Source organism: Thalassophryne amazonica, chromosome 17, assembly GCF_902500255.1.
Source record: "Thalassophryne amazonica chromosome 17, fThaAma1.1, whole genome shotgun sequence".
Lineage (NCBI taxonomy): Eukaryota > Metazoa > Chordata > Actinopteri > Batrachoidiformes > Batrachoididae > Thalassophryne > Thalassophryne amazonica.
In genome coordinates this window covers 34,088,910-34,112,178 of record NC_047119.1, presented here as the reverse complement: position 1 = coordinate 34,112,178, position 23,269 = coordinate 34,088,910, and the positions used below count along the sequence as shown (strand labels likewise).

At 38.7% G+C, this 23,269-nt stretch overlaps 2 protein-coding genes and 1 long non-coding RNA gene across 7 annotated transcripts in view; 1 reads left to right on the top strand and 2 right to left on the bottom strand.

The window, feature by feature from the left end:
• morn5 (MORN repeat containing 5) overlaps positions 1–17,679 on the top strand; it is a 31,324-nt gene extending 13,645 nt beyond the window's left edge. The window contains exons 3-5 of one of the 3 annotated variants that reach the window (XM_034192144.1): positions 752–863; positions 2,975–3,106; positions 17,521–17,679. In XM_034192144.1, coding sequence (XP_034048035.1) covers positions 752–863; positions 2,975–3,106; positions 17,521–17,621 — 345 coding nt within the window. In that variant the 3' untranslated portion in view covers positions 17,622–17,679. Of the gene's footprint in view, positions 1–751; positions 864–2,974; positions 3,107–9,022; positions 9,099–17,520 lie in introns of those variants that run through there. The other 2 variants (XM_034192142.1, XM_034192145.1) reach the window with 2 other exon arrangements.
• LOC117529379 overlaps positions 2,274–23,269 on the bottom strand; it is an 883,736-nt gene continuing 862,740 nt past the window's right edge. Inside the window, exon 3 of the long non-coding RNA XR_004566001.1 lies at positions 2,274–2,377. This is a non-coding gene — a long non-coding RNA (uncharacterized LOC117529379). The remainder of the gene's footprint in view (positions 2,378–23,269) is intronic.
• lhx6 (LIM homeobox 6) overlaps positions 18,698–23,269 on the bottom strand; it is a 28,567-nt gene continuing 23,995 nt past the window's right edge. For 2 of the 3 annotated variants that reach the window (XM_034192136.1, XM_034192135.1), the window contains exons 6-9: positions 22,736–22,836; positions 22,547–22,642; positions 22,160–22,334; positions 18,698–20,375 (exon numbers count right to left, since the gene is read on the bottom strand). In XM_034192136.1, the coding sequence (XP_034048027.1) occupies positions 20,296–20,375; positions 22,160–22,334; positions 22,547–22,642; positions 22,736–22,836 (452 nt within the window). In that variant the 3' untranslated portion in view covers positions 18,698–20,295. The remainder of the gene's footprint in view (positions 20,376–22,159; positions 22,335–22,546; positions 22,643–22,735; positions 22,837–23,269) is intronic. The other variant, XR_004566000.1, reaches the window with a different exon arrangement.

The window sequence follows — 23,269 nt, the reverse complement described above, 5'->3', positions numbered from 1 at the left end:
GTAAAACCTATTAAATCATTCTGAAGTCAGTTCTAAGCAGAAACAAGGTGAAAATCAGTGACGCATTGAAATGACAGACATGCAGTGAATGCAGCAGCTAGCAGCTCATGCTGCTACGGCACTCTGACCGCTTCCTCTGTCTTTTATGATGAAATAATGCTGAATTTATATGGAAATGATTGTTGTACAAAAGCTTCAGATATCTGTCGCTGAGATAGATGATGACTGGAGTGCAGTTTGAAGCAGAAACGAAGTGATAATCCGTGAACTGCAGCTAATGACACATGCACAGTGAAGGCAGGGCAGATGAAAGTCGGCAAAAAAATAAATAATTGATCCGGGCCAATTTCGGCATGTGGGCGGGGATGATAAACAAATGTTTTGTTTTGTTTTGTTTTGAATGGGACCTTAATTGACCATTGAAAAACTATACAGGCTAATAGCAAATATTAAATAGAGTATCTATAGATTCAGACCATTTCTCATTTACATGTGCAGTCTTCTTCTGTGCAAGGAGCATTTGCCTGTGTGTCTTTCAAAACTGGTGCACAAACATCACTCTCTCTCTCTCATTCATCATCAACTGCTTATCTGGGATTGGGTCGTGGGGGTGCATAAACATAAGCAGTAAAATGCATTGTGTTGCTTTTTTCTTGGGTAATGTCAATTAATTGTTTAATCTTATGGCCGCCGAATGAAATTATTGACTGCCTTTATCTGGTCATTGTCTTTTTATTTTCTCCTTTACAAGGGGCTGCTCACCTTTGCGGATGGTCTGCAGTACCAGGAGTACGACTGGGATTACTGTGACGGTTACGACAGGCGCTTCTACAGCGAGAGGTGCAATGGGCTCAGACCTGCAGGTCAGCATTCAGTAGTAGGATGGAATTTAATTCATTTGGAAATTTGCAGATCAGTCTCATGGTTTCTCATGGTTAAAGCGGTGGAATCGAGAAAAGTGGATCCTCGGTTCAATTCCCTGTCATATTGGAAAATCACTAAGGTCCCTTAGGCAAGGACCTTAATCCTTAAATTGCTCCCAGTGTGCAGCGGAGCCCCTTGCATGGCAGCACATTGACACTGATGGGTGAATGTAAAGAGCTTTGGATAAAGGCAGAATTATTTATTGATTCTGCAAACATGTTTCTCCTCCTTGTCCCGCGTGGACCCAGCATGAAGCAAATACGCTTTGTTTTTCCTCAATACGCGCGCGCACACACACACACACACACAGACACACACACACGCTTTTTCACTTAGTGTTGATACCAAATGAAATCCATTGTAAATACAGTAACTATAAAAATTTGCAAAACATACAGTCACTTTAAAAGCAATGTTTAAAAGCTCTTTGCTCATCGGGCAACAGGAATAATAATAAAGTAAGAATACAAGAAAGTATGCTGGATACAAAACACAAACATAGTCATTTAACAGTACAAATGTTCAGGATTTACAGGTTTGACCACCAAAATTATCTGGACAATTTAGTAATTCTGCATCATGGGTGTAATCCCTCCACACTCATGACCAATTTCAGTGGTGTTACAGCTAATCTAAAAATTACCATAAATCTGGTAAATGTGATGACGTTAAACCAATAAACCGCTTAAAAGTTTAGCTGAAGCTACTGATAATTGTTAACTTTTGTTGTATGAATTTAGCTTTGGCTTGCCTTTTTTATTGGGTTGTTGTTGTTGTTTACTTTAAACCTCTGAAAAATAGATCTAAAGCACTGAAATTTTTAATATTTAAAAAAAAACATTAAACATGCCAAGATCAGATAATGTCAATGAATAATTAAATGAAGACATTAAACAGTACTTTCCATTCAACAGTACAGAAAGTATTAAACAAATAGGAAATATCAAGAAATAACAATACACATGGAAAATAATTAAAATAAACTAATGCAGATATTCTGGATTGATCTCCTGCTCCATCATGTCCTTGAGGTGATGCTTGTTGCCTTCACACGATGTGTTGAGTTCACTTGTTGGATTAGTGTATAAGCTTCAACAGAAACAAATGTGTATGATTTTAGGGTTTGTGACCTTTAAACTTCATTTTAACAAATGTGAAATGCTCCGCTACTGGCTTTTGAACTTACCTGAAAAGGTAATCTAATAATGAAAACATTAGCTAATTAGCTGATGAGCAGATTGCCCGTTTATTCATTTTCTGCCGCTTCTCCCAGTCTGAGTCATGGTGGCAGTTGACCAAGCAGCTCATCCCACATTTCCTTATATTCGGCCAAGTACTGTGACTCTTCCTAGGGAATCCAGAGGTGTTCCCAAGCCAGCTGGTAAATATAATCCCTCCAGCGTATCCTGGGTCTTCCCCATGGCCTCCTCCCAGTTAGATGTATCTGGAAGACCTCCCAAGGGAGATGACCAGGGAGCATCCTCACCAGATGGCTGAACCACCTCAACTGGCATCTTTCAATATGAAGAAGCAGCAGCTCTACTCTAAGTCCCTCCTGGATAGTCGAGCGTCTCACCCTATCCCGGAGTGTAAGCCCAGATACCTGTTGGAGGAATCTCATTGCTTGTCTCTGCAACCTTATTCTTTTGGTTATTACTCAAAGTTCATGATCGTAGGTGAGGATAGGAAGGTAAATCTACTAGTAAATCCAGAGCCTTGCCTTATGTCTCAGTTGTTTCTTCACTACAAGGTCCGGTACAGCTTCTGTAAAACAGCGTCCATAAAATGCTGCCCCAATCCGTCTGTCGCTCTCACGCTCCAACTTACCCTCACTTGTGAACAATACCCTGAGATACTTAAACACATCTACTTGGGGTAGTAACTCTCCCCTGAGCCTGACTATGCCCACCACTGAACAATGACACAGTGGGTCTAGTTGTACGTGAAAGAAATTGGGCATAAGCACCTCTGCTCTTTTTTTAAAAATGATTGTGTGATAGATGCTAACAGGATTGTGGTTTGTGATAAAATAATTCTTCTGCCCATAAAGGAGAGTCTCAGCTAACAGATCTGCACCCTCCTTGTGTCATTCCTGATGGGTGCTATGATTGTGGGGAAGGTTTCTACGACCCCAGTACCAGAGTCGTCACTGCCTACACCGGCGCATTCCTCAGGCTTGCAGGTGAGACATAAAGTGCCCTGTTGTTATTATCAGCCTTATAATAGCAAGAATGAAGAAATTCACTTGTATGCATTTTGACAATTTGCTACTATGATTACCTTCCCGACTGAAGGCATGCTATGAAGGTAATTAATTGCTCTCACATTATGATTAACAGAATGGGTACAGACATAAAACAAAGTATTGTGCTCAAAATCCCCCCCCCCCCCCCCCCCATGATTCTTCACTTCTTGCACCTCACGTGTGCATTTCTCCACTATGCTGAAGCTAAATTGGCTTCATTTGAATGTAGAGTAATATTCAAACATCTTAGCCTGTGACACCAACATAAACTGGAAAGATGAAAGTCAAGAGCAAATTAAAAAAAATTTCCTTTCAAATTAGGTCGACAAGTTTTTAAGCCCAGTGAAGGACCTACAGTTTGCTGAATGTCAAGTTGTATTTGGATTATCTCTCTGTTTGCCATGTGTTGAGGGTTGTTGTGGGAGGCTGATCCTTACATGTGTGTACTGGCTAAGAAGTGGTACGTATGTACCACCTGGCAAGTCAAGCAAACCAACACACACACAAAGACTGAACTGCTTTTGCAGAGGGAACTAGAGGTCACTCTGAGCGCGCATACCTGAGACAGACTCAGTGGGCATGTCTCACAGAGCCAGCTTTGCTTTGAGCAGGAAAGTTTATAATGCATTGCACAGTATAACTGTGGGCTCCGATGATGCTTCATTTGAAACCCCAACCATACAGGGGTACTTCACTACTCAGCCTCACCCAGAAAACATTGCAGGAGAACGATTGTTCTTGCATTATTTTTCTGTCACACTTCACGTATTAGGCTCTGGCCATACTCAAAAAATAGTTCTTTGGATGAACTCAGTTCAGTTATGTGCAGGATTTCCATCTAATAAATACATGTAGCCCCAACCCAAATAAAACAAATCCATGCAAGATAATGTAATTTAATTTAGTTGGGACTACATATATTTATTAGGTGGAATCCAATCCAGTGACTCAGTTTTTTTTTAGTGTATCACTCAAACAAATGACCCAATGGATGAAATCAATTCAGTTATGGGCAGGATTTGCATCTAATAAATATATGCAGTCCCTATTAAATTAAATTAAATATCTTGCATAGATGCACTTTATTTTGGGGCTACATATATTAGATGGAAATCCTGCTCATAATTGAAGTGGGTTCATCCAGTGCATCAGTTTTTTGAGTGCAGTTGTCTGTATGTTTTGTTGTTGTTTTGATTAATCTCTGTGTTTGTTTTGTGTTCATGATTGTGTTTGCGTGCGTTTGTTTCTGGTGCTTTTACTTTGACATATGTTCTTTGTTCCGTGTAAATTTACTTCCGGTTTCTGGTTCCCACATTGTGTGCCTCTGCAAGTTGCATGAGATTAGAGTGGTGTCTTTATGAGCCCATTCTGACCACTTACAGTTTGCCAGCTTGTCTAGGTTTCATCCAGCTTTCTCGCATTTATTCCCAATGTTTTTCTTGTGTTTTTTGACTGTTTTCAGACATTTCTGCCAGTTTGATCTCCTGTGTTTTTGCCCACTTAACTATAGCCTGGTGCCTTTGTGGTTAGCACTGTTGCCTCACAGCAAGATGGTCATGGGATCATTTCCTGCCTGGGCCTTTCTGTGTGGAGTTTGCATGTTCTCCCCATGTTTGTATGGGTTCCCTCTGGGTGCTCCAGCTTCCTCCCACCTTCAAAGCCATGCAGGTTAGGTGGATTGGTAACTTTAAATTGACTGTAGGTGTGTGAGTCTGTCTATATGTGGCTCTGCGATAGGCTGGTGTCCTGTCTGCGAATTTGCAAAATGTAGAATGGTAGGGGAAGGTTCCGCCCTAAATCCTCTGATTGGCTAGAAGGTGAGCAGCAGTAGAAGCCTGTTTTGAAACGTTATTTCGTGCTCGAGCAAGACACACTGACTGACAGCTGAGCAGAGATAAATATTTTAAAAGTGATAAATGTTTTAAGCTAAGTGGTAAATATATCTGCAAATTAACTAGAAGGCTGTACTTGGTTATCGCAGTGAATATTTTATCAATGGCTGCCCACCATTGCATCTTCAGTAAAGTTACTATCCGAGTAGTGATCAAACTATCATTAACTTTATCTACGCTGCCATTTGTGCTTCCCACATGGCTGCTTGCAGCTATATTTTTTATGTATTTGAATTTGTATAATTTGTATTTGGTCGCAAATTCAGTTTTACTGGCTCCGCTAACGTGTCGCTAGTAAAACAGCTATTTGCTACTGCAAAATCCAGCATTAAAGTCTACAAGGGGGTTATTCCCATTCTAATCCAATTCCAACATTTGCATGGTTTATCTTTCTGTAAGTAATTCGGATGGTGAATCGTTGTGAAAGGGTGTGGTCAGCTCGTCAAAGCTTACCTTTGCAGCAGCGTGTTCATGCCAAACTGGAAATTCTGTGAGCAGACCCATAGTTTTCTCCATTTCGTCAGCTGCATTGAGTTAAATCCACGGTAAATCCATCAATCAATCGAGTTAAATCCATTAAATCCACGCAGTTCTGCATCATGCTTGCTGCACTAGTTTCTGTCGCCCTCAGGTGACAGCACAATTATTTACATCTGCACAGCAGTGCACAGACTAATACAATAAATGTGAAACGGTTTTAATATTTTGCCACTGTTTATGCGATATTTTATGGTCTGAAATCTCACACGATTAACCAATCAAATTTGCGGAAAAAATGTAATTGGATTACAATTTCTATTTTCTGTTTCTATAGCTTTGTAAAACTTTGCAAAATCTTGCAGTTTGTACAGTGTCACCCCTTTGAGTCTGGTCTGCTCGAGGTTTCTTCCTCAGTGTTATCAGAGGGAGTTTTTCCTTACCACTGTTGCCTGTGTGCTCGCTCTAGGGGTTGGTAAGGTTAGACCTTACTTGTGTGAAGAGCCTTGAGGCAGCTTTGTTGTGATTTGGTGCTGTATAAATGAAATAAACTGAAAGAAAATAAAGAAAAATTCTTGGTTCTGCTCCAGAAGATAATGGTTTCTTTCTTAGCCCATACCCCATCCTTCCACGAGTTTCAAGAAAATTGCTTCAGTTGTATTTGCGTAATCCTGCTAATATGACAGCACAGAAAACATTTCCTCCTAAGTAATTAAAAGTCACACAATCAACCAAATCAGTGTTAGTATTCAAAGGTAATGTCTTGTTTTTTCTACCTATTAACAGAAGATAATTCGCTGTAAGATTTTCAACTACTGAAGGCTACAAAGGCCACATACAAAAGACTTATTCTTTCAAATATGGTAAAGATTTGTACTGAATTTGTTTCAGACAAGACACATGGATATGGTCATTTTTAATAACCAACTCTGAAAGCTACACTGTTCTCTGTAGTGTGGCCATATGGAAAGGATTTGGCAACAATGAACCTATGGGGTGATCTTAAATGGATTATCCCTGGATTCTCTGATGGAACATTATTGATCCAATTCATCTGATAAGCTCGCATCTACAGGCTATTGCAGTCATTGCAAAGGTTTTTTTGTGTTTTTTTAATTTGCCAGTAGTGGAAAATTCAAGACACATTTTTCCACTGAGCGCGCGCCCAGTTTTAGAAGTTCTGATTTGAAGAGAATGCGGTTTGTCAGATATCCAAACAGAAATTTCCAAATTCTGGCAATCTCTGCACCTCTTGTCTCCCACAAGGATTTTATATTACTAGACCATGTCTTGAATTAGGCAGTGGGTAAAATTAATAAATATATTAATAAACACTGAATGTAAATACATATACAGAATGCAAACAAATACATAAATAGAAAATACATATACCTGCTTACTCCAATCAAGGGTCATGGGGGACTGGAGCCTATCCCACCAGTCATAGGGCGTGGTACACTCTGGACAGGACACCAGTATATTGCAGGACCACATATAGACAGACAAACTTTTTCACACATGTACGGCCAATTTAGAGTCACCAATTCACCTAACCTGCATGTCTGTGGAAGTGGGAAAAAGCCGGCGCACCCAGAGGGAACCCACATGAACACGGGGAGTACATGGCATCTCCACACACACAAAGGTCCAGGGAAGCGATCCCTCGACCTTCTTACTGTGAGGCAACCATGCCGCATATATACTGTATCAGCTAAGAGAATCCCCACTAGCCAACCTAGTAGGAACATCTTTCAGTCTGGATTTCACCTTGCTATATGAGCAAAGGAGTTGCTGCTCCCTATAGGAGGTGATATGTTTGTTTCTTTCACACTGATCATGTGGATGTGTCTCATAGAGTAAGCAGGAGTTCATGTATGGACATCTGTCACATATGTCACATAAGCCTAAGACATGCATACACAGTCACAATTATGTGCTGTCATGCATTGTTAGCATCAAACACATATACTGTCAAAGGTAGATTCAAAACATTTTGTGCAGTATAACCCCTTTAAGATCATTTTATTGTGGCACATAGTTGTCTTAAGCATCAGTTATATCGGACCTGTATAGTATGTAAATACACAAAGGAAGCAGAAAATCTGCGTTGTGTTTAAGTTAAGGCATTATATTGGAGATTCCAGTGTTGGAGGACTTTATCTTGCAGTAATGTCCGAAGCATCAGTTAAGTATCAGGAAATCCAAGATCTCGATTCTCATTTGATGATTCGGAATTTTTGCACTGCACATCGGCAAAGCAATGATAGCAGGGTATTGTTTTCCCTGGTGTGTGTCTGAAGAAGATGAAGAAGATAACTCAAAAAAAAGGCTGGATGTATTTCCTTCAAACCTGGTGGGAATATTACTTCAATAAATATCGATGACAAAAGTTTATTATATTTTGGAGTAGGTTGGTCAAAGGTCAAAGACGAGGAAGTCATGGTTCAAAAAGCACAATTGTTTTCGTCATCTCAACAACCAAGAAGCTTAAATAGACCAAAATTGGTTGGAATATTACTTGGATAGATAGCTACAGGTCATTACATTTAGGAGTACTTTTGTCAAAGGTCAAGGCCAAGGAAAACATGGTCTGAAAAAAAAAACACCTTTTTTGTATATCTCAACAACCAAGAAGCTGAAATGGATCTTCCCACATCCAAACACATGCAGGTTAGGTGGATTAGAAACTTTAAATTGTCTACGGGTGTGAATGTGTTTGTCTGTCTGTTTGTTTGTCTATCATCATCTGTCACATGACGATGTCATACATAGTCAAAAACGCCATTACAGACTTGTATATTTATAACGTGTGTAGAGTGTGCAGGGTGTGCATCAACCCTCTGAAGCCTGTCATTAAATGTAAATTTGATTGGCTGCTGTTCATTGATTCCTGGCAGAAGATATACATACGTACATAGTGTGATTCAAAACCTACCCATATTGAAATTTTGGAAAGAATATTTTTATTGCTTGCAGTACAATACAAATTAGGTCCACAAGTGCTGTCATCTCATTTACATATGTGTAGAGTCAAAAGAAAACAAAAGAGAAGTTTCACATCCTCACCAGATGTCATTGACGTGTAAAGAGGCAAAAATGTGTTTTCAGGGGTTTTTTCCCCCTTGATGCCGGCTGTTCATCATCATTATTGTTCTGGTACTGATCAGTGGGTTGATGGGGAGCGATAGAAGGGGAGCATGGGAAGGAAAGATTTTTAGAGACTGAAAAAAATAGAAACTAAACAGTTTCCAACAACCTGAAGTCTGTTTTGAGTTTCTTAAATAGGCACAGGAAATATTTAATTGTTGTGCATTACTCAAGCAGTATATATATTTTTTTTTGATTGTGTGCATGAGTATTTGTGTAAATGTGGCTTGTTATGCATGTTATATATATAAGAATGCATATTTGCCTTTTTGTCTTGGTGCACGGTTCTCCAGAAGAATGCTCTTGTATCCTGTATGGATTTATTTTTCAAACCCAGGGAGGTGAAGGCACATTTGTCAGAGTGGGTGTGAAGACAGAATTTATTGCCTCATGGCTTCCTCCCAGGATGGGGACTGCAGTGATGGTGGGATGCAGGGAAGAACCACCCTCCCAGAGGGGATGTTTGCTACTGGAAGGAAAGAGGAAAGAGCTCCCCATGTATCTGTTGCAACTGCTGGACATTAGGCCAGAAAGAAGGCAGCCAGGTTACCTGATGATGAAGATGCAGCCTTACTGACACATGCTGCAAAAAAACAACCAAGTATTTTAAACTGCAGATGACTCACATTGAGTAGATGTTGTTTGGAAATATTGAACTAAACCAAAATTGACCTGTTTCTGAATCCTGCCCTCCTTAGTTACTATCGCTAACTTGGACGAACAGGCTTTCTTTGCATAGCACCAAATGGCCATAACAATAGGATCTGTTATGACTCTTCCCCAAGAGGGTTTTGATTATTTTTGAAGTTGAACTGATCTCTTGTCATCAAGTACAAGCCGATAGGCCTGCGAGTTTTTTTGCTGAGGGATGTCGACATTTATGAAATGTGTAGAAAGTGGATGATAAAAGACCTGCTGAGTGTTAACAGTGGGTGTGTCACCTGCCTGTGTTAAGTGGGAATCTCCTGTCACAGATGTTTTAGTGAGCTCCACATAAAACCTCTCCAGGGGATTGAAACATGAGATGTGGTGTACAGAAGCAATGACTCCACTACGACAGCCTCAGTATATTTCATAAGGTGTGCAATAATCAGGCCTTACGTGGTGAAAGATTGTATGATTCAACTTCTTTTGGTGTTGTTTTATTCCATGTGTCCAGCAGATTACTGGCTTGTAAACCATTAAACTGAGTGAGTAAGTGAACGTGCGTGTCCACATTCTTTCAGACATGATAACTCCAACACTAAGAATACCAGCATCGTGTTATTTACCGTGTCTCATGTTGGCAAGTAAGAGATGATGTGATAAACTTTTGATCAATTTAGGTATTGGGTGACATGTTTAAATATTGGTTGGCTGATTTTAAAATTACCCATTATGAATGCTGCTGGTTATGGATGTACAAGCAAGCAATCCAACAAACAAATAAGGCTGTTGACACTGTTAAAACTGCATTTGCCAAGCTTTATCCTGGGATTCAGCAACCTTGGGCAGTGTCATACGCCCTTCAAAATGGAGGTCATTCGCGTTTTGTAAGACATCATTAATGGTTGAACTAATAGGATTAATAAATGGAATAGTCTTGATTGTGTTCAATGCTTGGTCTGTAAGGTAAAGGTCAAACATTGTCAATGTCCATTGGATTCTATGGCATGTGACATATGCTACCCTGTAGCGTGATAATTAATCATGACACATGGTGCAAACTAAACCTTTACCTTTCAGACTAAGCATTCATCACAGTCAAAACTATTCAATTTATTAATCCTATTAATGAAACCAATAATTTGCATCACTTTTTACAATATTTGGAGCAACTTTAACTTCTGACCCCTGTACAAACTAAAGCTGACCTTTGTTTCCATTCTTGCTGGTTTTACCCCATAACTCCATAATATTCAGTCATAGATAGTCCAAACTATACCTTTTTGGAATATTTATGTTCAGGCAAATAATGTGGTATAGCTTTCAATATGATTGGAACATTTTTAAATTTTGACCCCAGTGTAATTCTTAAATTGACCCCTACCTGGCAGCCATTTGAAAATTCAAGCGGATGCTCATTTTTTTCAAAAGGGTAATGTTTAAGGAGAATTTGTGCCAACTTTGGTGCTTGTATCACCATTTAAAGGACTCCTCTGTAAATACTCTGTTATCTGTTTCACTAATTGGGTTGGGTCAGTACAGCCCATAGACCTGCATGTTAATTGTTTCAGAACCATTCTATCTGTAGATCTGAAGTGTGATTGCTTCATATTCTCAAGTTTGTAAAACAGGTTGGTTTTCGTGAAAAACTGTAATGTCTTTTAAATTATCCATTTATTCTGGGCCATGCACTCACAGAACTAAGCTTTATTACATCTGTCAAGGATGTAATAAAATCATTGGAATTTATTCATTTCGATCCAGATTCTGGATCAAGATTTCATTTTATATAGGCTTTGTCGGATTTGTCAAAACTACTTCATGGATTTCACCAAATTTTCACCACACATTGGTGTTAGGCCATGGAAGACTCCATTAAATTTTGGAGATGATCTAGATCCGGATCCGGAGTCTGGATCAGGATTTCACTTTGTAGACTTTTAAGGATTACATCAAAACTAGTTCACGGATACGACATCACGATGTAAAACCAAAATCAGGAAGACATGATTTTGTTTCAGCTTGCGAATTAAATATCAGATTGCAACATCTTGATCAGTCAAACCATTCTGGATCAGTATGTAATTATTGCATTGTGTTGTGGAATCCGGATCCAGGTAAAGTCCAGGTCACGATGTGAAGCACATATCTTTTATTTTGAGTCCTTGTCAACCCTTGGCGGATATCAGAAATCACAGATTGCTCTTGTTTCATGTCTAGAATCAGCAAGTTTTGGGCATTCTTCCAAAGACTTCACAGTTTTCGATATTGCCACAATTAATGATGATATCACGTTTTACCTGCGTTGCCAAAGGCAAACCAGGTCCATGACCTCCTTGTGCGCATGTGTGCGTTTGTGTGTGCACGCGCGCCCATGCGTGTGCGCATAATGCCTTCACAGTGACTGTGTATTGACAACCTCCGACAAGTTCAACATTGGGCATTTTCATTTTAATTGTGGCCACTAGAGGGCACAATCTTGCAAACATTTCACACACAATATCAAAGACTTTGTATATCAAGGTGAAACTTCCTACAAAAGGTCATCTCATGAAAACCTCAAGTGTGAAGTATTTTTTGTAGTGCAGTAGTTTTTGTTCTAGTTTTGGCCACCACGGGACAGAGTCTCTTAAATCAGGTGTATGTGAGAACACAAAAACTTGATGGCTTGAGATCAAACTTGTTACTTATATGCGAACGCCTTGCACAAGTGTGAAGTTGGGATCAGCCACGCAAGTTTGGGTAATTATTGCCCTTGTTTTATAAATGATCTCTACAGGTTGCACAGACGGAGTTCATATTTTATACAGTATATGCTACAAACAGAAACGAGTGTATGTTCCTTTAACTACTTTGATTTGAACAGGAATAAAGAAATTGATCAATAAATAAATAACTGATGTGTATAGATTTTGTAAAAACCAAATAACAGAGGACAATGATGACTTCAACTTATTTAAGGTCATTCAAGCATCACTGATCATTTTAATAATGTTTTTTTTTTACTTGGTTGGTTAATGAATGTTGGTGACTACGGCTAAGTTGTCCACTGGATCAAACCTTAACTGCTTTTGTATGTCAAAGTGCAAATGATAGTAATCATTAGAACACTATGTTATCATGGTTCTTTAATTTAACCAAAGACATTTTTGCATTTTAATTAAACTTTGAAAAGGTTTGAGGTAATTGTTTCCTCAAAAAGTTTGAGACGATTAAACTTTTCAGGTTTTATAGTGTAGACCATTTGTTAAGAAACAAATGAAATTCTTTCACTGGGGTTGAGATTACACTCATAATTCACTTTTTCCTCTTTGATCCTATCAGTCATCATATGTAGTTATGGATAATAGTACAAAAACAATAAAACAGAACATAAAGCTAAAAGATCAAGTCTGCATCACACACACATTGTTCAGTTTTGGCTCTGACATTCAAATTATCTTATTAAAACATGCATATTGCATGACAGCAGTAATTAACAATCCTGTATCTGTAACATCTATAACTAATCTACATAACTGCTTGACTCTTATTGGCCCCAGACTGCCCTCAGTGACCCCCCTCAGTCACAGCAAAATGCACCCAAATATTCCTTCCATAAAACGTCCTTGTTAGCATTTTATTGTGATGTCAGAGTTACACGGAGCATGTGCTTACACTTAACTAACCAACTCAAACACACTGAGCAGACCACACAACCAATTGGCTGCATTTGAATTTGAAACACAAATTACTATAATCTACAAGTTAAATATTTAAAATAACCAAAAAGTCTCAACATTTACAGAGACACCTTATTGAATTTGGTTCTAACTGATGATAAAGTTGACATCGTTTCAGTTTGGAGATACATTAAACATTTGCATTCCACAATGAAACTGTCATTAAAAAAAAAAAAAAAGAATGCACCCAATGCTTTTACACATGCACATACAGTCAGTTGTGTATCCGGCTGTTCTGGCTTGGCAACGGGCAGCAGCACTCGGCAGCAGCAGCTCCAGTCGGGGCCATGTGTTGCCATGTTGTTTGGAGCCCTTTCCTGTTTCTGGAATAAGCGCTTCCCTTTCAAACGCTGCACAGAAAGCATCCCGCATTGAAAACATTCCACTGCCAAGGAAAACACCTCTGGTGACCAAACCGCTGCCCCCTCCCTTTGTCCCGGTCCAGCCGAGGTGTTTCACAGACAGATAAAATCAGTCCGGGCCCTGGGGAGTGGAACATATCCTCACAGTCGCTTTCCTCAAACTCTCATTTTTCATGCATCCTTTAAACAAAATTTCACCGTAAAACAAGTTTCACGTTATTCCCGCGAGCCGTGTCGGTCAGATTAATAAATTGAAAGATCAGCGTGGTCCCCTTCAAAAACTGGAAAACCACTACTATGTTCTGTGATGTCATCAGGGCGCAAACCATTTAAATGCAGTTTACTTGAGATCTCATATTTACATTGGTCTGATTTCAAGCTGTCGTGCCTCCAGTTCAAAACCACAGAATTAGCAAACGAGGTGCTAATTATAAGTAACTAAGCCCATTAGGTTTGGATCCTCATTGCTGTCAGTGGATCAAGTTCAGTATTTGCTCCTCATCATGCCACTAAAAGTGATTTCCCTGAAAATACAGAAAATCATGTTTGCTTCAAATCCAGAACAGAACAGTCACCTGTTGTGTCAAAATGCATTGTCTTGCTTCTGTTAATTAAGATGGTGTTTGGGTTCAAGTTGCTGCCATTAGGCTGGTGCATTTTTTCCCCTTTGAGTGTATTTTAAAGGATTTATAGTGTGTAAAAAGCGGTTTTGTTTTCTTCATGTTACTATTTAAATGCATGGGGTTTCATAAGAAACAGCCACAAAGTCCCACACTTCTCTGACTGTGCTTGTGGAAATGATCCTACTGTTTGCAAAAAGGTATGCCCGAAAAGTCTCATTTAGACATGTGTGACATATGTAACAGAAGCCCACATCTGTAATCTTGCTTGCTCTTAAACATAACCATTGAGCCCATGTGCCCTCTGTGTGACACACCCCCATGGACTGAGACAGATAGATGGAAATGGTGCCACTGTAAATAGAGAGAGGGCGTGGCAGGCGGCAGCTCCTTTCAATTTAAATCAACAGGCAGAGAAATGGGTCAGTTTTTTCTGATGCATTCACATGTTGATGGTAGAAAAACATTTGTACCAGTTTGAGATGTGGTAACTTTGTAGTGTTAATTACACAGGCAGCTACTTATTTAATCAGAAGATATGACATCATTTTAGTGTTTTTCATATTAAAATAGGTAATCTGCATCTTTTTTGATGTTACGGCTTAATTTGTTTCTGCCATTTCTATGGTGGCAAGTGTAAACCAATTTTACAAATTGAGGATATAAAAGTACATTCTTTTTCATTTGTGCATGCACTAAAACAATTGTTGCCTCATTGTCCAGTGTTAATTTTTGAGGCTAAGCCAGCGTCCAGTTTGCCTTTACAGCTGCAGCATGTGGAATAGTTGGACTTTATTTTGCAGGATGGTGCTCGCTCACAGGCAGTCGTGGCAGAGTTTTCCATCATCCATTCAGAAATGTAAAGACTTACTGCTGAGATGTGCCATTTTTATATCAGATAAAAATAAATGACTTGTGCATTGAACAAGTTTCCTGTTTTAATCTGACATCATGGAAAACAATTCAGTAAATTGTTGCCAGTCTCATAAATGCTGCAAAATGACCACATCTTAAGTAGAGCTATAAGGAGAACTCAATCATTATTCAATAATTAATCAACTATTTTAATTAATCAGCTATTTTAATAATCAAGTTTTCATTGTCTAAAAAAGCCCAAATTCTCTAATTATAGCTTCATAAATGCAAATATTTTCTGATTTCCTTACTAGTTTCTTTACTCCTCTGTGGCAGTAAACAAGTAGAATTGGTTTGTGGACAAGACTTTTGGGACATTGCAGCCTTTGGCATCAACATTTTCTGGCATTTTACTGACCAAACAACAAATTGATAAATCGAGAAACTAAGTGACAGGTTAAAGGTGTACCACCTCTAGGTTAAGATTTAAGTCATACAAAGAATTTGCTTTGGCACCACTTTATTAGCCTTGAAATAAGGGATTCATAATATGATATTTCCAATATGATCAAAATTTCAAGATTTCGTTGTTGCATTTGTAATGACAATGATAATAAATCTCGCATTCATTCACTCAGTTTGCGCCATTTGGAAAACATTTATTTCTAACCATGAATGGGAGAATTTCAAGTGATCAGACGGCCATGAACTACATTTGGTAGCGATGTTGGATTACATGGAAACTTCCCTCCAACTTGTGCTAGGGATGCTGGGAAGCACACAGCAACAGAAAGGCAAAGTGGTGGGAAACGCTTCAAAACAGCTTACTTCTAAATAAATCTGTTTCTCATATATTTTGTAAATGTTAGTGAGAAACACTTCTAAATCTAAAAACACTTTCTGAAACCAGATAGCACCTCTGAAGTGATTCACAAGACATCTTACGGATGTTAGCATGCACGTCCCGTGTACGTGCATCACGTGAGGTCAAAGGTAACTTATGAAAATTTCAAAACCTCATGCATGCGCACGCACACATCCTCCAGAAGACGATGTCAAAAGGAAAACAAAACATTTGTTATGGAATTACCCCCAGGTAAATATGTTCTCTTCATGAAAATAAGCTGTAATTTTGCAACACGTTTAAAAAAAAAATAAACCGACATTATAATGCTTGGATTTCAGCAGAAACTAAATTGTGAGTTTTGTGAAATTTGAAAGCCCTTACATCTTTAATAAGGCCGTGGCTATTCGCACGGCAGCCGTGTCCATAACTCTCATTTGGCTATTCGCACAGCAAGACTCTGGTACGTACATTCATACGGCAAGACTCTGGTGGCAAAACTTGGAACTACTTGTATAAACAAACATACTGCATTCAAGATGTAATAACTCCTTTAATATTTTTCAATTTTGATGTTTTTTTTTTTTTGCGGCGGTGTCCATAACTCTCATTTCAGTATTCGCACAGCAAGACTCTGGTGGCAAACTTGTAACTACTTAAACATACTGCATTCAGGATGTCATAACTCCTTTAATATTTTTCAATTTTGATTTTTTTTTTTCCAGCCATGTCCATAACTCTCATTTCAGTATTTGCACGGCAAGACTCTGGTGGCAAAAGGCCGACCTTATTCGAACGGTGGCCGTGTCCATAACTCTCATTTAATGCAGTATGTTTGTTTATACAAGTAGTCACCAGAGTCTTGCCGTGTGAATAGCAAAATGAGAGTTACGGACACAGCGGCTGTACGAATAGCCACTTCCCTTAAATAATGTAATTTAGGCCATGAACTGTTTGCTGGCTGGCCTTATCTAGGCCGCAGGCCTCCAGTTTGACACCACTGACTTAAAGGCTAACAAATATGTGGTACCATTTGAAACCGGGGTAATACTCAAATGCCTCAGTCTAAATAATAAATATCGCTGCGTTTTACGGTAAAATTGCACTCACTTTTATGTCAGCTACGTAAAAGGCACCGTCATTACTTTTTGTGCAAACAATGAAACGTGCCTTGGAGGAGAGAAAAGAAAAAAAAACGACGAGAGACATTCTGAAGAGGCTGTTAGCGTTGACGCCCGTTTGTAGCAATTACCCACAATCACGCCACGAGCCGCAGACCTGCTCGCGCCACAATGGAACCCCACGCGCCGTGGAAGCCGGGGGCGAGGCCCGCGAGCCGCTCAAGTGCGTGCAGCTGCGCGCCCTCCACAGAAAGCTGACTTCCCCCTGCAATTAGCTCGTCCTTGCACTTTTTTAACCACCACAAACTGCTTTATTATCAGCTCCTCTGGCATCGACTCGCTTAAAAAAAAAAAAAAAAATAGAATCGGCGGCCATTGTTGAAGAGAGGAGGGTATTATTTATTGGTGTCTGAAGTGGCTGCCACAAGTTATTTTCTCCTAATTGTCTTGATTTGACAAATTTCTCTGAGATTTAAATGGCACTTCACTTAAAAAAAAACAGCCTTAGATACACAATGCCCTGTGGTTTAACGGTGCAGGTTGGTATTACAGACTTTTTAATGACCGCGCCCCCCGGTTCGATCTTGGCTGAAATATTGAAGAAAAACATTTTAGTTTTACTTTATTTTTAATTCGTTAAACTGTATGATTAAATCTTTCCAACAGATAACTCGGAGCATACATGGATTGTGCAGACTTGTCGAAAAGCTCAAGATGTGGATGTTAAACCTGCTTCAACACCTACAGATAACAATACAGACGTTTAATAGTTTTGGGTTTTTTTTCTAATATGGTAAAACTAGAAACCTTTTGTGCTGTTAGATTTATTTGATTTCTTTTTAAATTTTGTTAGGCTTGCTCTGTATTTTGAAACATGTAACTTTTAAGTTTTAGTTAATTAAGCATCATTTTAAGCCTCTCCCGTCTTTAGGTGCAACTTTGATCGGTTTGAGTTAACGTGTATTCATTTATTTTGCATGCATATAATCAATCCTAATTAGTAAATAATTTATGTAGAGAAGGGAGTTGTAATTTATACTCAACATTAAGCACATCCTGAATGCAAAATCTGTTTTGATACAGATCAACTGGGAATGCAAAAAACAATCGATTTCTGTATGCACACACACACACACGTTTGTGTGTTTTTGTAAATGAACTAATGCTTGTTTTTAGCTATGACAAATAAAAATGCATGTTTTTCATACATGCAACATCATTATTTTTTTGGGGGGGGGGGGGTGCTGTTCAGACCACACACACTGTATATATATATATACACACACACACACACACACACACTTTCTTTTTAAGCATTAAACAGATTAACTCAGCAAGGATCAGGAATTTTGAGAATATTTAACATGTGTTTACTGTGTGGAAAATATCAATAAATGAGCTAATTAACCCAGCGAATGTTTCAGTTGTCATAGTTGTGTTCTCATATATACAAGTTCATCAAGGTGTCACTATCTCTTAATGTGGAGGCACATAATTATCAAAAAAAAAAAAAACTATTGAAATGATCTGTTGCGCTTCAACATCAACTCGAAAAATCTTAAACATGATAAAATGAAGATTAGATGGCCAAATCACTGTATTGAACATGCGGTCCTAAGAGATATGAGGTCTTTCCCATAATGTGTTATTTCTCTTGTGCACAAACACAACCATGAAATACAGATATTTACCCACGAGGACCTAAAACACATGACTTGTAGCCCATAATCAGGCAGTTGTGTTTTCCCGATAACTTCATTTTTGCACCACATTGTTTGAGCAATTAAATTGGAATTTATGACTTTGCTAATGTAGCCTCTGAATGATCCAAAACCCACAAAAATATCACATTCCATTTTATTGCATTTTAGTACACAAAACATTTATGATGCACAGTCTATCAAATAAACTTTTTTTCATTTCTTTTTTTTTCTAACAAAACAAAATGATTTTAAAGGGGGGAAAGTGCTTTACAGGGATTTACCATCTCAATAAATACAAGGACATTGAGGTCTTGTTGGATCCTGTCCTTCCCACAATGGTCATGGAACTACAATACAAACACACTCTCCAAAGGCACACACACACACACACACACACACACACACACACACACACACACACACACACACACACACACACACACACACATCTTACTTTACATGGACATCCCCACTCTGTTTCATATTGTCCATATGGTACCAAAACTCTGCTAAACTCTTCATATGAGAGAGTGAAAGACGAGACTGAACAAGTAACTTCAAACAAGTCAGAAATTACTGACAATACAACTGTGCTGAAATGCAAAATAAGTTCGAGAAGTGCTTGTTACAATTTGTGAATTTGTTAGACTTGGCTCAATTTCTCTCTTAGTAAATAACTGAATGCAGTTCCTCCACCCCAAAAAAACTTACAATTAATAAGGCGATCAAAGAATTTTGCTTTGTGGATTTTCTTCAAGAGATCACAGAACTCATACAGTGCTGTGCAGACGTCTGAAGCACTCACGTCTTTCTGTACAATTGTAATTTTGGATAATTGTGGTCTTTGAGTTTGTCTTAAAAAAATTGAAATTTCAAAATATTAATAAAAAAATATAATATTACAGAGTATATGTATTTTAGGTATTAAATGATGAAACATTCCTGTTTTAAAAACCTTACTTCATAAATTTCAGTCTGCATAATTCCAACAAAGGCAAATGAATCATTAATAAATAATGAGTTGGTCAACATATTTGTAGAGTGAATAGTTCACACATCTCTTTTTATAATAAATTTGTTCATTATTTCTGTAACATAAATGCTTATATTTTGTAAGTCATGCCTGTTTTTTGCACAGTACTGTACTTTAGGACTTTCTACAAGTTTGAGGAGTATAATCCTCACAATCAAATCATTCAAAGCGTGCAGCCATAAATTACATGTTTCAACTTTGATGGATTCACTTTTGATTATAATTGTGTAGTTTTGTGTCATTCCTGATTATCTGAAGGAGGAAAAAAGAAGTCTAGTTTCATTCAGGGTTCCTTCATGGTTGCTGAGAGGAAAAGAGGGCAGAGCCTTACCTTTAATGGGGTGTACTGTGTGCGCCAAAGGGACAGTTCCCTTAAAATTTCTGTTCCGTTTATTGTCAATAATCAGACAGCGTTAGTCCTACTTCCTTGTTCAGTTTTGTCGTTTCACATCTCGTTCTACTTTTAATGTAGAGCGGAGGTACTTTGTGTCGATACACGGGCTGTAGACGAGATATTCCAGTTCGCTGAAGAAAATTGCTCAACATCTGAAATCTTAATCTTTCCTCCATTTTGGTTTTCCGATTGGGCGAGGTTCCGATTTGCCTTTTCTCCAAGCCGACTTCAGCTTGATTACCGGATCAAGTCGGCAGACGTCAAGAGTTAGGATCCAGAGGTTACAGGGTCACAAGGGTCGCAGTGGAGTACTAGCGGCTGAGGGGGAGTTGGGGCAGCGACATGGCCTGGTGGGGGAGACTCTGAGAGGTCAGCACGGAGAAGGGATGACCTACAAAATACAGACGTGACATTTTGTTTTTAGCACTTTTGATGGAAAGAACTTGCAAATACTCAGTAAACGCACACTGTAAATAATAATGACAAATAGTTGTTTTTTTTTTTTTTGTATGACAAAAGTTAGAGTCTGAGCTGCCTTAACATTAAGTTGACTAAACTTGAAACTATATGCTGAGGTATGTTTGACAATGATTCAACCAACACAGTGTCATAGTCACAGATTTGTGCTGAGTGACATTCTGGGGAAGAGGGAAAAAAGTGGTCCACAGCATGAAAAACAGGTGGACAGACGGCTTCATCCCAGGGACGCAACAGCAAGACAGGTGTAGTACCATCACCCTACTGTGTGGCTAACGGTAATTAAAGCTGTATGGCCTTTCATATTTCACAAAACTGACAAAGTTTAGTTTCTACTGAAATCCAAGTATTATAATTCAGTTTATCTTTGAGACATGCTGCAAAATTACAGCTTATTTTAATACGGAGAACATATTCAAATTCTATCGTGAATATTTTATCTTCCTTTAAACACTGTCTGAAGGAGGAAGTGCATGTGCACATGCATGAGGTTTTGAAATTACCAGAAGTTACCTTTGACCCTGCGTGATGCACTTGCACGCGGCATGCACTCTAACATCTGAAAAATGTCTTGTAAATCACTTCAGTGATTTACTGAAGTGAACCTAGCTTTTACAAAATATGAGAAACACTTATACAGAAATAAGCTGTTTGAGCATTTTCCTCCATCTTGAATTTTGTTAAAGCGAGTAGCCAGCTGACGTCATCGTGCCTCTTTACTCTGATTGGCTGTTGCTGTGTGCAACTCAGGGGAAGCCCCTATGTGATCTGTAACATCCCTATCATAGACTGTATGGGTTTCTGCCAAACGTAGAACAAGGACGTCTGTTTGTTTGAATTTTTTCCCCTTCAGGGAAGCTATTTGTTAATTTTTTCCAGAGAATGTGAATTTTGTTTATATTGGGAATGTGATATTATGAACTCACCGTTTAAAGGCTAATAAATAAAATGATAGTGGTGCCAAAGAAAATTGTTTTTTTGTACACTTTTAAGATCACTTATGCACATTGTTTCAGTAACATACACTTGTTTGTAAATATAATATTTTTTTTTTATGACAGAGAAAATTCCTTCATCAATACAGAAAGTGAGACATGAATTGGTCTGGATTATTTTTCATGCTGTGGAGCACTTCTTTGTTTTTCCACCCAGGACAAGTCCAAACACCAATAATTTGTGACTATGATTTGAAAAGATGTAATACTGTGTTGCAGTATTTGAAAAATTCCGGGAAATGTACTTATATTGGATCTGACAGGTGTCGTGGCCAAGCGGTTAGTGCAGTTTCCAGAGTAGAAGGCTGTGGTGACCCCAAATGAAAAAAGGGAGAAGCCGAAGGAACTTAAATAAATTGGACCGCTACCTGTTCAAGTCTATACAAGTCTATGATGTCAGCATGACATTGAAATGACAGCACAAGCAGATGAAATCTCACGTCCTGCTTTATTTCGATGTCACAATGACATAACAGTCCTGTATGGAATTGAGAATGGGTGGTGGCCCAATTTCAGGACTGGTCAAAGATAGGTGCAGTTCCCCTGCTAAAGTTACCTGAACTCATCTTTTCAAGTACAGAAAATGTAAAAATTTAAGGCAACCTGGACACTAACTTTTTAAAAGTTAAAAAAAAAACATTTATTTATTTTTACTTTTAAGGTGCAAAACGATTCATTTCATGCACAAAAAGCTACAACTCACTGTCAATGTACCCGTGAAGGGCCACCATGCGCGCCCGCTCTGGACTGCCAAACGGAGAGTAATGCAGCTCATCGGGCAGGGACGAGGGTATCCGGGACTGAGGGTGACCTTGAGGCGCCCCGCTGTGCTGGGGTGTGTGCTTTTTGTGTCTTGCTCTGCAGTTTTGAAACCACACCTATGAAGACGCAATGTAACCAGACGTCATATACATTCTTGACAAGATTTTAAAAGATTTCATTCTTTCTTAGGATAAATAACTGAGCTTTTTGTGAATATTGCAAATATCTGGTGTTTTGTTATTTATTACATATCTGAAATAGCACTTTTTTTTAAGATACTCCAGCACTGTCACATCATGGTCACGAGTGCTGGGGGACGATTCCTCACCTGTATAACTCTCCTGCTGAGTCCCGTCATGTCGGCTAGTTTCTGCAGTGTCTGGGCGTCTGGGTTGTTATCTTGGGCAAACTGAGCCTGCATGATCTACATATACATGCAAGACATTGCCATCAAATCAACTGAAATCTTGTTATGGTGGAGAACATGAAATACATTTTTAAATAAAAAAAAAAAGACCTGTAGTTGTTCTGCTGTGAAGGATGTCCGTGCCCTCTTGGCCGGTTTGGGTTGGCTGTCTTGCTCTGTTGGCACAGCTCCTTCTAATGTGATACCATTGCCTGAAAAATACCAAGACACATCAAATATGAAGAATGGCTTATGTGATTACTTAAAGACACCTTCCAGTGCTGCTTTACAGTATATAAAATAACCAGTGGCAAATAATGTGATGTCTTGTATCGTGTTCTTGAATGTACTCTCTAATTGAAACATGCAGTGAAAAACCAGGCTTCAAGCCCCCACCCATCATCCCAGTTGCACTTGCATGTTCATCTGCATATCGGGCTATAGTTGGCTTGGTCAAACTTGTGATGCAACAAATCAAGGTAGTCTGTTTGTGAAAGTCTTATTTTAGTCAAGTGTAAAAAAAATAGCCTGCACCCTGGAGGTAAAAAAATAAAATAAAATAATTCAGTAATCACAATCTGTGACAATGAAACATTTCTTGAGTTATCACCATAAAAAAATAAATGAATAAAAATTAAAGAATTT